At 56.2% G+C, this 12,893-nt stretch overlaps 5 protein-coding genes across 5 annotated transcripts; 2 read left to right on the forward strand and 3 right to left on the reverse strand.

The window, feature by feature from the left end:
- Window positions 1–1,536: 1,536 nt before the first annotated feature.
- MAM_03954 (uncharacterized protein) lies at window positions 1,537–2,996 on the forward strand (the record flags this gene model as incomplete). The annotated part of the gene is made up of 2 exons (XM_040822753.1): window positions 1,537–1,644; window positions 1,995–2,996. The coding sequence occupies 2 exons, from the start codon at window positions 1,537–1,539 to the stop codon at window positions 2,994–2,996; spliced, it is 1,110 nt and encodes a 369-aa protein (XP_040679259.1).
- Window positions 2,997–3,719: 723 nt separating this feature from the next.
- MAM_03955 (serine/threonine-protein phosphatase PP2A catalytic subunit) lies at window positions 3,720–5,290 on the reverse strand (the record flags this gene model as incomplete). The annotated part of the gene is made up of 7 exons (XM_040822754.1): window positions 3,720–3,742; window positions 3,806–3,855; window positions 3,908–3,980; window positions 4,050–4,583; window positions 4,661–4,766; window positions 4,851–4,892; window positions 5,135–5,290. 7 exons carry the CDS (start codon window positions 5,288–5,290, stop codon window positions 3,720–3,722), a joined length of 984 nt encoding a protein of 327 aa, XP_040679260.1.
- Window positions 5,291–6,135: 845 nt separating this feature from the next.
- Window positions 6,136–8,324, reverse strand: MAM_03956 (Exocyst complex component EXO84; the record flags this gene model as incomplete). The annotated part of the gene is made up of 3 exons (XM_040822755.1): window positions 6,136–6,502; window positions 6,590–8,064; window positions 8,133–8,324. 3 exons carry the CDS (start codon window positions 8,322–8,324, stop codon window positions 6,136–6,138), a joined length of 2,034 nt encoding a protein of 677 aa, XP_040679261.1.
- Window positions 8,325–8,988: 664 nt separating this feature from the next.
- MAM_03957 (Protein import receptor MAS20-related protein) lies at window positions 8,989–9,757 on the forward strand (the record flags this gene model as incomplete). Its single annotated transcript, XM_040822756.1, has 4 exons — window positions 8,989–9,049; window positions 9,148–9,393; window positions 9,476–9,576; window positions 9,644–9,757. The coding sequence occupies 4 exons, from the start codon at window positions 8,989–8,991 to the stop codon at window positions 9,755–9,757; spliced, it is 522 nt and encodes a 173-aa protein (XP_040679262.1).
- A 701-nt stretch (window positions 9,758–10,458) lies between these two features.
- MAM_03958 (flavodoxin and radical SAM domain protein) lies at window positions 10,459–12,885 on the reverse strand (the record flags this gene model as incomplete). The annotated part of the gene is made up of 2 exons (XM_040822757.1): window positions 10,459–12,752; window positions 12,813–12,885. The coding sequence occupies 2 exons, from the start codon at window positions 12,883–12,885 to the stop codon at window positions 10,459–10,461; spliced, it is 2,367 nt and encodes a 788-aa protein (XP_040679263.1).
- Between the last annotated feature and the right edge of the window lie 8 nt (window positions 12,886–12,893).

The raw sequence follows: 12,893 nt of genomic DNA on the forward strand, positions 1-12,893 counted from the left end.
GATGAACGGCTAAAAGCGCCACCGCCCGGAGGGATGCGCCTGGTAGCTAGCCGACGGCACAGCTGTCGAAGCTCTGAGCTGCTTCCCTTCGCAACGCAGCTAGCCACGTACACACGGCGTGCGCCGTCCGTACGGACTACTCCTACAATACAACAATAAATACGTGGTCAATTTGCTGACCGCCCGCCCGAGACGACGCCGCCGTGCTGCGTACCCCCAGAGCAAGAACTCTCCTCACATGCAACCTAAGTACTTGAGTACGTACTAATTAATGCCTGGGGACGGAGCACCTGGGTACTTGGTTAGTACGTACACTAGGCGGATGCCAAATGGAGCTATTCGACACCCTGGGGGGCCCGTCGCGCCCGTGCAATTTTGCAGGACGGGCGATGCGCAGAAACAGACAGGGAGGGGAGGACGCCAAGTTGAGGAGCTGGCCAAGATTGGCCAGGTGGAAAACAACTTTGCCAAAAAAGGAGAGGAATCATGGTGACATATCCTCACAAGTCACGAATTCGAAAAAAAAAAAAACGAATCAGTCATTTGAATTCGGCGGAAAAGGATCACGTGGGCTTTGTCTTTCTAATCTTTGCAACAAATTGGCGACGGAAGCGCAGCTCGCGCAAGTCAGACATCAGCAAGTCAGACATCAGAAGGAGAACCGCGGCCCCCATGATTGGCGAGATACTCTGTTGCAACTTGCATCAATCTGCAAGTCATTTTTACCATGCAGCTTCCAGTTCTGGCACGTACGATACCAGAAGTTGAGCGTGTACGATCATGACCGTACGTATGGCACTTCTAATGAAGCGCCCGCCACACAACTTGGAAGTTCTATCCCTCTTTGTTATTAATCGTCATCATCTATTCATTGGGCTGAAAGCCGCAGCTGCGGGTACAACTAGTGTCGGGCCACGGTTTCCACGTGGCCAGGTGTAAATAAGTAGTACTAGTACTACTATTACTACTATTCTCAAACACCTCCCGTCAGATTGTTTCCCGCATTCCAGTGCCAGTCCCATTGTCCTGGCGGGACTCGTGGTTAGTTTCCACGAGCATCTGGTCGATAACGAAATGCCCAGGTTTCGCCAGCTCCGTCGCGCCGGTGGCGACAAGCCATTGTTCTGCTCTGCTGCTGCTGCCTTGTTGGCGGGCTGTGTCAACTTTCATCTGCAATGGTGGTGCTGCAAAGAGAAGCACTTGAGAGAAAACTGGTCTGAAAAAGTACGGAGCACACTCCGTACCAGGACCGTCGGCAGAGACTGAGACTGGTGGGTCAGACATAAATCCGTCTTGTTGACGCAGGGGGTTTCCCTACCTTAAGTACTTATCGACTCGGTCGTGTGGTCGTGTGATGATGGTACCTCCATGGCTGTCACCAGTGACCACACGAGACGAACGCCGGCTGATCAGAAACACGACGCACCACACATTCGGTACTCCGCGGTGCCAACGGTATACACCTCTGCCACCATTTGCTATTCACGCCCGCGATCCCAACTTAAGTAGCCAAGGCGGCTTCTTCCGCGCCACAAAATGCCGACGGAGCAACGCGGCTCCACACGCCCGACGCATCGGCTTCTCCAGACGCGCGAACGCCGACGTTGGCGCCGTATCTTTGGTCATGGAGGCGCCGGGCATGAGGTGTGTGAATGAGTCATGTGACACTTGCCGTCTACAGGCGCACATTACATGGCCACTCATGACATAAAGTTACAAGCACCCAGTCGAATATATCGATGTGAACCGCCGTCTTGCGGACCATCCAAACTGATTCACAAATGAAGAGACATCCATAATGTCGTCTCAGGCATCGCCGCTGGGAGCACCGTCTATGGACCAGCTCCGGAAAATGGTACTCTCCCTCTGCTCCGCCATCAGCCATCAGCACCACATCACCCCATCGCCAAATATACACACATGTATACGCATATACACATAGACATATACGTTCCCGTATATACGTCATGTATAAAAAGCTAACGCCATCATAGGGCCCCCCCTACCCCCCTCAGAGCGCCGGCCTCGGCGGCACGCCAACCAACTCGGCCGACACGCCCGTCTCGGCCGTCTTCATCGCGCTCTTCACGGTCTCGGCAGTCCTCAACATGACCATCTTCCAGCGCAACCGGCGCAGAGGCCACAAGTTCGTCCTGTCGGCCGTCCTCTTCGGCTTCTCCATGGCCCGCATCGCCGCCAACGTCATGCGCATCGCCTGGGCCAACTTCCCGCACGACGTGCAGGTCGCCATCGCCGCCAACATCCTGTCCAACGCCGGCGTGCTGCTCCTCTTCATCGTCAACCTCGTCCTGTCGCAGCGCATCCTGCGCGCCCACCAGCCTCGCATCGGCTGGAGCGCCGCCGCCTCCCTCGCCTTCAAGCTCCTGTACGCCGCCGTCGCCGCGCTGCTCGTCGCCGTCGTCGTCTCCACCGTCTGTGGCTTCTACGCCCTCGACCCCGGCGTCCGCTCCCGCCTGCGCGACGTCCAGCTCGTGGCCACCACGTTCCTCGCCGTCCTCGCCTTCCTGCCGATTCCCATCGTCGCCCTCGCCGCCCTGCTGCCGCGCCACGGCGCCCCCGTAGACCACTTCGGCAAACCGGCCGCCATGAGGACCAACATCCTCCTCGTGCTGTTCACCACGGCCCTGCTGGCCTTTGCCGCCGGCTTCCGCGCAGGGGTCGCCTACGTCCCGCCGCCCGCCGGCAACCCGGCCTGGTTCCACCACAAGGCCGCCTACTACTGCGTCAATTACACCGTCGAGGCCGTCGTCGTCTTCACCTATGCCCTGAGCAGGTTCGATCTGCGATTCCATGTGCCCGACGGCGCCGGCAAGACGCGCCACTACGCCAGCGGCGCCGAGGCGGAACAAGCTGGACGTGAGGCTGCCTGCGAGGAACGCCCGCGGACAGAGACGGACGACGACTACGACGACAAGCACCATCCGGCACGAGGGGCTCTGCCGACGGGTGTCGGGGAGCCGCCGTTGAGCGCATGACTCACTCGCACTCAGTTGGCAAGACATGCGACTCTCTCTCCCTCTCTCTTTTTATTTTTAGTTTCTTTTTCTTTTTTTTCAAGACGAATGCATTTTCAGCGACCACGATGGGCGAGGAGAGCTTGGCAAGAAAGGGGGACAGGTTTCGGTATAGAATAGCCTCCGCTCTTGCTGGGCAAGAGGAGAGCACCGGCAAAACGTGACTAGGCAATATAAAATTTTACCTGTACATATATACCATCTTGCAAGGACGCCCGTCCTGACCACTCCCTAACAAGGTGGAGGAAAAAATCGCCCAGGGCCACCAGAAAAGCCACGCCGCGACAACCATCGCAGACGCACACACACACAAGAGCTGCCGTTCTGGGCAACTTTGACACAACTGTATTTTTTCATCTCTGTCTTCTTTTGTATTTTCCTTCACTTCCTCTCCGTCCGGTCTTGTGACTCTATCAAGGACCGTACGGGTCTGCCAGGGCAAATCCGGCACATCCAGCTGCCACAGCCACGGAACATGACAATGGAGCCCCATCCCACAATTCGTAGCATCCACTGAGGATCTTGTCATGGCGCCATTTCCGCGTCCCGCAGACTGTGGCATCAACATTAGTAGTAATACATGCTCGGGACACCCAGCGGCACCTGCTCCAACTCGTCTATTGTTTCTTCCACAACATGAACCGGCCAATGCAAGCGTATTCCGTGATTCGAGTGGCGATGTGATTAGAGGAAGTAGTCTGGTGTGCCTGTATTGAGTCAGTCATGCATCGTGGAAGGCGGAAGTCGTAGGGCTGATCATGATAACATACGTCTAGAGACCATTGGTTCTCCTGCTCTTGGGCACGGGTCGAATTGCAGGCTGCACGTGGTCAACGTCCATTCTCGGGCTCACTTTTTGCAGAAATACATACAATGTATATTTTAAGTGCTCATCAATTTCCATGATGGCTGCCTGGTTGCCACATCGGTAGCAGTAGTTGGGGGCTAGTCGCGCAATTAGTAAACAAGGCCATGTCCCAAACAGACGCCCAACAAGTGCATGAGTCGACGCACCTGAGAAGATGGTCACCACATTCCTGTCCTGCGACCAGTTGTAACCTTCCATCACCAGCTGATGGGCTCGTGCAATCAACGTCAGGCCATTGTTGTGGTTGAAGGCTTCTGAGATGTCCTGTCCAAAGGTATAGCCCGCACCTCGAGGAGAAATGCCCCAACCACAACGATCGTCAGGATCCGACCACAATAGATCGCACATGGGGCCTTCGTGGGGAACCTCCTGAATCCGGTCAAGAGCTTTGATGTTATCCAAGGTATCTATGCTGGGCGACAGACCACCGTGAAGACAAAAGATCTGGTTGTCAATGAGAGCAGTGAGGGGTAGGTAGTCGAAGAGATCTGTGAAGTACTTCCAGACATTGGCGTTGCCATATTTTCGGAGGCACTCGTCGTAGAAGCCGTAGACTTGGGTGATCTGCCGAGACTCGTGGTTTCCTCGGAGGATAGTGATGCGCTGGGGGTATCGGATCTTGAGGGCGACAAGCAGAGTCACGGTCTCGACCGAGTAGTAGCCTCTGTCGACGTAATCACCTAAGGTCGGCGTTGGCTTTGGAGAGACCAAAAGAGGTATTGTGAAGGGGCATCGGCGGCAAGGAGACAATACTTACCCATAAAGAGGTAGTTTGTGTCTGGATTGGGGCCACCAATCTTAAACAGCTCCATCAAGTCGTGAAACTGGCCGTGAATATCACCACAGACTGTCACGGGGCATTTCTAAGTGCATCGCGTCAGAAGCATCCCGTGGCTTGTGCCTTGACTGGCGTGACGTCGTCGTAAAACGAGGCAGGCAGTACGTACCACAAGCTGGACATTCTCCTCCTCCTGCAAGACTTCTCGTGCCTGTGGTGTTGCAAGAATAAAATTGGATCAGCAAAACAAGAAAGCCCAACCCCCAAATGAAGCCAAGGCGCCTGGCGTGGATTGGTGAGAACTGATAGCTTCGCCGCCGCACGCAGGAGGAGAGAAGAGAGAGAGTACGGCGACGGACATGAAGAGAGGAACAAGAGTGGTCAAGCGTGCGAGGAGCATGAAATGACCAGCATCTCTCTGGCGGGAAAAAAAAATCAATTTCCGTTGCTCACCTTGTCGCAGAGCCTCTGGACGTCAGCCTCGGCCAGCTGCTTGCAGTTCATCAAACTCTCGATCCAGCCGTCAAGGGTTGGGATGGTGGCGGGTTCGTTGACGACGGGCGACATATCGGCGGGCGCCCTGCCGACGTCCTCCATGTTTGTGTCCATGATTTCTTCCGATGCGACTCTGGTCGAGGCGCCGAGAGTGAGTCAAGAGTTGGGTGTTGACAAGAGGTGGGAGAATGACGTTGCGGTCACGGGCTGGGTCGCAATCGGGTGGGGCAGCGAGGCACGAAGCGGGAGGCAGGAGGCAGGGAGATGCTCGGATCAGACGACGACGACGACGACGACGACGACGATTGCTGGCAGCAGAGACGGGAGCGGGAACAGAAGAGAAGACGCCGCGGCCAAGTTCAAGTTCAAGTGGTCAAGGGCCGAGGAGATGTGACGCGTGACGGGCGGCTCGTCAATGGTCAGTGAATAGAATGGTGTGCTCGTGGGAGTTGCCGCGCGGATGGGCAGGGATGGTGATGGTTGATGGTGCAAAACCGACAAGACAAGTTATTAATGAAAGGTGGGAGCACTCGAGGACGGTGCGGCCAGGCCGGCCGCGTCGGATTTGGACTACCCTAGAGGCCTAAGCGCCCAAGCGCCCAAGCGCCGCGCCCAAGCTGTCAGCTGTCACACCAACACACACAGCTCACACAGAGGCTGAGCTCACACAAAGCTCTGCCCCGAATGGCCTTGGCCGCCGCATCGGACTCGCCCATCCGACGGCGCTTGCATACTTCGCACGATAGAGCAGGTCTTGTGTGCCATGCTAGTCACCTTGCACTTGTCCATGGACCAACACGTCTCGACAAAACTCCGCGCTTCCGCACCTACATCCGTCCATGAGCACGCCTCCTCCTTGACCGGCTAAATAAAACAGAGCAGTCCCCGTCCCCGATGCTCCTTTGAAAAAATCACCCAGCCAGTACCTCTCTCCCTGACAACCACCGCCGCACAAACCACTAAGCCAGTCCCAGCCCGACAGGCAGAGGTCCCGCCGCCTCAACAGCCCCCTTGGAAGGCGGTCCCACGTCTTGTCCTACCAGGTTCCTAAAGTCCAGCCCAACCGCCGACAGCTTCGCCGCATGCTCCTTGGCCCTATCCATACACTGCGTCCAAACTTGTCCGCCTCGCTCCGTGCTGCTCAGCTGCCGAGACAGAATCACATTGAACGCCTCCACCTCCTCCTTGGCCCACCTCACACAGGCACTCATCATTGGCAGAGGGAAGCAGCTCTGGAACGTCTGAACAGTGTTGTGGATGACGGTGAAGTACACAAAGGATAACTGCCAGATGTACAGGTGGAGGTCGCCCTGGAAGATGCATTGTCTACAATTCGTCAGCACCATGAGTTATTTTTTTTTAAAAAAAAAAGAAAAGAAAAGAAAAAGAAAAAGAAAAAGAGGCGATATCTACCTGGCTCTCTTGCGGATAATCCCCGTGCGGGCAATGAGAAAAGCCTCACGGGCTCTGTCGTCAAAGCCAAGCGTAGTCAGCCAGCCAACTCTCTCCTTCGTCTTCGCTTGAGACTTGTGCGCCGACTCCAGCTCGCGAATAATGAGAGCAGCAAGTCTGCCGCTTCGCTCCTCAACCTTGAAGTTGATAAAGTCTTGCGCAACCGCATTGCTCCGAAGGCCGCGGGCGAGGCTCTTGAGCTTTTCCACGCGGGCAACCGCAGGCTCGAATTTCTGTAGAGCAATATCAATGTCCAGCTCGTCCATCTGACCCTCCACCCATCGAAGATTCTGCTGTTTGCCGTCGACTTCGATGAGCATGTCCTTGATGTCTGACAGCGTCTCCAGGAGCTCCGTCTTCTGCAAAAGTCCGGGATCTCTGGATGCAAAATAGTTAATCGTCTCCCTCGCCTTGTTGTTGGCTTCCATCTCGGACTGCAGGCCCTTGCGCAGTTCTTCCACCGCCTTTCGCACATTCAGGAGCAAAGTCTTCTTCTCGTCACCTTCGTGCTTCTCGGTCCGATAGATGAAAGACTCTTGGCCACCACCCCGAATCATGATGGCATCGGCAAGCTTGTTCCTGCCCCCAGACGATTCGGCCGTCCCGGGCATGTCTACGACTTCAATGTCCAGAAGGGACCAGCAGCGGTCAGCCACCAATTTGATCATTGGGCCACGAGCATCGGCGGGCGCGTCAACTTTTCTCTTCTTGCGCGACGCGATGAGAAGATGGTCGTTGAGGAGGAAGATTTGCATGGCCCGTCGAGATTTGTACGTGGCGTTGTCCAGCTCGACCCAAGAGCCGGCATTCTGTACAACATGACGACCGACAGCATTGGGCAGAAACTTTTGAGAGCCCTCGACGTTCTTATACAAGGCCTGCATTTGCGAATTCCACAACGCGCTTCTATCGGCAACGGAGCTTCGCTTGTCCCGCTTGCTCAAGCCTGAGGGGGCGCCGCCAGGTATGGTGGCCGGCTCGTCACTCTTGATGGAGGCGGCTCTCAGGGCAGTTGTGTTGGTCTTGAGCTCTGCCATCAAGTTCCGCAGCGCCCTCATTTCCCCCTTCAGCTTCTCGGCCTCCTTACTGATTTTGATAAACTGGGTACGGTTCTGCAGGAGGTTCTGCTGCAAATCTGTGGCAGCGCGGCCCTTGAGCTTTCGAAGAGAGGCTTCAAAGTCACGGATCTGGTCGTCGGTGGCGTCTCCCAACACGGCTGAAACGTACTGATCAGGGACGAGGTTGGGGTCTCGAAGGGCCGTGATGTCGATTGCTGGGGCTGCACCTCCGCGTGACGGCGGGGGTCTCTGAGGTTCCCTTCTGTCATAATGAGCAGCAACCGAAGGTAATGCCGGGATTGGAGGGACCGAAGGGTCGAAGTCAGTGGGCAAGTTATTGAAGCGGGTAGAGTATCGTTGTTTGACCAGATCGGACGTCTGCACAAGTCAGCATACAATGTTGTAGAGGCCGTGAATGGCAAGTGTGTGCCCAGAACAAACATTACCTTTCCACCTGCCATGGGCGGCGGCCGAAGCCGCGGTCTAGGGACTGCCTCGGGGATCAGTGGTGGCGCGCCGCCGAGGGAGGTGTCCTGTGGTATAGGATTTGATATCTGCCTGGGAGCGCTGATGGTTGGGCGAGATGGTCTGCGCTTCTTCCCGCTGCGAAGCGATATCTTGCTGCGTTCTTCCGACATGATGGGCAGTGGCACAGACCAAGGACGCAGCTGCCCAGAGTGCGATGAGAAAGGGCGCCAGTCCCAGCTCTGGCGCAGAGAGGACGATGGATGAGGTCGTGGCCAATGTGCGAGACAATGTGTGCGTGCGTGGAGGAAGAGACGAGATTGACTCCATCCATGTCATGCCGAGATGTCGAGCTGGTGGTGGAGCCTGGAGCCTGGAGCCTGGAGCCTGGAGCCTGGAGCCTGGAGCCTGGAGCCTTGAGCCTGGAGCCTGGAGCCTGGGGCCTGGAGCCTGCAGCCTCCCCTAATTTGCCCGCGCCATCGTTGAGCCGACATTCTTCCAGCGCGTTTTGGGGTGGAGGGGGAACGGCTTGCTCGGTAGCTCATGGCTGGCTGATGTCGTCAAAAAAAAAAAAATCGGTTCAGAGTCCCTCAGTCAGTCCGGTCCTGATCGAAGGCACGACGAGAGCTGCAGCTGCAGACCAGACCCGACATCTATCAGCTTGGCCGCTCCCCTACTTGCCAAACTCCAACCCCTTCCCCTCATCTACAGAACAATCGCAGGGAGAAAAAGACTTTTCCGCCCACATCTTGCTTGCCGGTCCTAAGACCTTGCCACTTTTGCCTTCTGCCTTGGCCCCCGTTTAGCTTCAACGGCTTCACATCTCCTCTGGCAACAATGGTGCAAACGTCAACCGTAGTGACGGCCACCGTCGCAACCGCCGCCACAGCTCTCATCGGTACGTTGGGCCCTCTGTGCTGTTGCTCGGCACATCACGACATCGGGACCAGAAGCACTTGATTGCTGACCAGTGACCTCCTTTCCTCTGCTCTGTAGCTTACGCCGTCTACTTCGACTACCGCCGACGCAGCCAGGCCGAGTTCCGCCGTGACCTGAGAAGAAACGAGCGCCGGCAGGTTCGCGCCGAGAAGGAGGAGGCCGAGGCCTCGACGCGCGCCCAGCGAGATGCCATCAAGGCCAAGGTCGACGAGGCCAAGGAGGAGGGTTTCCCAACCGGTGTCGAGGATCGCGAGGCCTACTTCAACGAGCAGGTCATGTCCGGTGAGATGCTGAGCTCGGATCGTAAGCCTTCACCTTGTTCTCGACGGCTCCCCGCAATGCCGCCAATTGCTTGCTGCCACTACGCTGGCTAACCGTCGTGTAGCTTCCCAGGCCGTCGAGTCCGCCCTTGCCTTTTACAAGGGTCTCAAGGTCTACCCGGCCCCTGGTGACCTGATCAAGATATACGACAGCACCGTCCCCAAGGTACGCACTCCGTCCCTGCTCTTCGGCTGTCAACAGGACGCAGAGGTGCCTAACTGCCGTTCTGCAGCCTATATTAGATATCCTCGCCGAGATGATCGCGTACGACTCAAGCCTCGACATTCGCTCCCGCTCCGCTGGCGGCATCAACCTCGGTGACATCCCCAACGTCGGCCTCGACTAGATCACCGCTGTCCCGACGCGACGTTGCCCACGGGGGAGGACGCCCAGAGCGGGGAGAACTCGGGTGCTGTCTACTATGACCTAATGCAATAACGCGCGAGACCCCTATTGTTCCTTCGACTCATTGTCCTGTGCCATCAACGTTGGAGTGTGCAGAAATTTTTTTTAAAGGAAGAAAAATCCCAAACAAAGATTAAAATGGATCAGGAAACGGAGACTGCGTGAACTCCTTGTTGTACGATATAAATTTTCGCTCTTCTATTTGCGCATAGAGCCTTGTGTAAACAGTCGTTGACGGTATAATAATGCCGCCACAGGAGATGGAAAGTGTCTGCGGAAAGCCGAGGTGGCTTTTTCCACGAAAACATTACATGTTAAAAACTTTGGCGCTTGCAAGTGACGTACGTCAAGACTCAAGAACATTGGATTCCTGGGCCTGGTGGATCAGCGTCCGCGCCTCTTGGATGACACAGTCCAGCGAGAGACGATAACGTCCAATGGCAACACCCTCGATCCGCCTATTTTTGTACGCTGTAGAGATATATATACAGCGCCTAGGTGCTGTTGAAATCCTCACACGCAGTTGCGTACCTTTGACACACGCCGCATTTCGGCACACATCAAGATCGATTGAATCAAACCAGATAAATCAGCGTCACCTCGGCAAGGCTACTGGACTGCATCTCGATTCGGGCACGCTATTTACCAGCTCTCCGGCGGCGGGGCCTCTCGCACCACGACGTTCTCAATCTTCCTTCCCTTCCTGTCGACCCGGTCGTCTCTCGGATCAAAGCCTCCATTCCCCCACAACGCCCACTCGGGGGTCGGCGCGCCCATGTAATCCTCGGGCGTCCAGTCGCCATCCGGTCCCCTCTCCTCGAGCAGCTCGAAGAAGCGCTCATAATCAATGTGCGTGTGCCACCTGCCACTGACCAGGAACCGCTCACTGGCGAGCAGAACACAGCAACTGTGCGCGTGCTCCGCCGCAATGCCGTACTGTAAGCCCTTGGCCTGGAGTCTCTGCTCGAGAGCCTTGACGAATTCGCAAACTTCCCAGTAGAACGGGACGTTGGACATGCTCAGCCCGGCGTTGGAGGAGGTCGATGTCCCGCAGTACGTGACGCCCTTGACTTCGACGAAGCAGGGGAGTCCGCGCTCCACGAGCTGCGCGTAGCCCTCTGCTTCGTCTTCGACGTTGAAGCCCTTGACGAGGGTGAGGCGGAAGACGGTGCGGTGGCGGAACCGTTTCTCGCGGAGAATGTCCAGGCAGCGCTGGAAACGCTCCCAGAAGTCGCGGTGTAGGGGTCTGTCGATTTTGCGGAGGGAATCCTTGTTGGAAGCGTCGATGGAGACGTAGAGCTGGGTGACGGCCTTGAGGGCCGCTAGCTGGTCGGGGTGTTGGGCGTTGCAGACCAGAAACGACGAGATGCGTTCTGCGTGGAGCATGGCGAGGAATTCGTTGATGTGAGGGTAGAAGATGGGTTCTCCGACCAGCGAGAGTGCGCAGTGGCGGATCCTGAGGGCCTCGGCGTACCGCTCTGCTCGCACGCCGGGCACGCCGCGCATCATCTTGATCTTCTTGTAGTGGTTTTCTTTGACGCCTTCGAATATCATCTCCGGGGGGTCAACTACCCAGCGCCATGTGGTGCCCACGGGATTGGTGCCGTGTCGCCAGCAAAAGACGCATTTGTTGGAGCAGGACAGAGACGGTGTCGTCTCCATGCATTGGTGGGAATTGATGCCATACAGCGAGTACTTGTAGCAGCTTCCTCGGCCGCGCAGGGCCGACTTTGTCCAGCGACAGATCTTGACGCCCGAGTGAGAGCCGACGATTGAGTAACCTTGCTTGGTGAGGGCCGCATATGTTGGCGAATTTTTGGCGACCATTTCCTTGATAACGGGGGCTGTCGGTCTGCGCTCCTTTGTAGACGGTGAGCCGTGTGAGGTGAAGTCGACGGGAGGCGGCGCTTTCTTCCCATCGCTGTCAGCTGTTCGAATCATGCGACCCAAATCTTCTACGTCATCTAGGGGTCGAGAAAATTCCTTGTCGCCACTGGACACATCTCCTTCAATCAGTAACGCCCCATCGTCTTCCTCGGCCGCATCCTCTGCGTCGCTTTCAATGGCATCACCACTGCCGGGAACACCTTCGCCCAGGCTTCCGGTGCTAGCAACATGGGCGATGGCTTCTTGTACACCCCATGTCCACTCCTTAAACCGTTTAGAATGGTCGCTCTTCATATCACCCATGCCAACAGGGTATGCGCGCTTGCGGCCAGTCAACTTGGACATCCATTTATCCAACTCTGTAGCCTGGAAGCAATACCCGTCCGCCTCATTAGGCCAGCCCTCCTTGTCTCCGAACCCAAATACTGAGTACCCTAACAGAGATGCCAAAGGTGCAGTGTCAATTCTGAAGTCATGGTGCGTCTCTTCGAGGTGTTGCAGCAGTGTGTCGTTGATGGTGTCGATGTTGTAGCTAGGGATAAGGAATAGGTAGAATAGATGGGCATTCTCGACCGTCTTGGCGGGGCTGACAAAAAAATCCTCGAAATCGATTTCCGACAGATCGTGGAGCTCAGGCTTGAGAAATCGGCGCTCCGTCTCGCGCGAGAGCTGATCAACCGATTGTCCCAAAGTGTTTATATACTGTCGCGCAATCTTGTCCGTCTTGGTCGTGACCGATGAGAAAAACACCATCGTCTTGATGGGTCGGCTCTTGTCGGGTTCTTCGTTTTCTTGCGCCGCTGGCTTCTTGGCAATGCCGCCTTTGATTCGTCGAGGTCCGTTGGGCTTGACGATTGGCGTTTCGAAACTCGAAACATTCGGCTGCTTGTTCGCGCTCGAGGGCTCAATTTCCTTTTCGTACCGTTTCGGCAGCTTCTTCAGCGATCCCGCTTCCTCAAAATTGTGCACATAGATTCGAAATACAACGAGCAAAACTAGCGCGCACAAAATTATCGGTGTCCGGTGGCCATGCCATAGTTCGACAATGTCTTTTTCGTCTTGTTAGTTGGTCGATACAAACGGCGGTTCAAATTACGAGGGCCACATACCGCTGAACCTGGACCCAGGCGGCCAGCCAAAGATACCCTCGAGGGGATCTGCTTTCTCGCAGACTGCAGACATCTGGCCAT

The sequence above is a fragment of the Metarhizium album genome (genome assembly GCF_000804445.1).
Source record: "Metarhizium album ARSEF 1941 chromosome Unknown scaffold_8, whole genome shotgun sequence".
Lineage (NCBI taxonomy): Eukaryota > Fungi > Ascomycota > Sordariomycetes > Hypocreales > Clavicipitaceae > Metarhizium > Metarhizium album.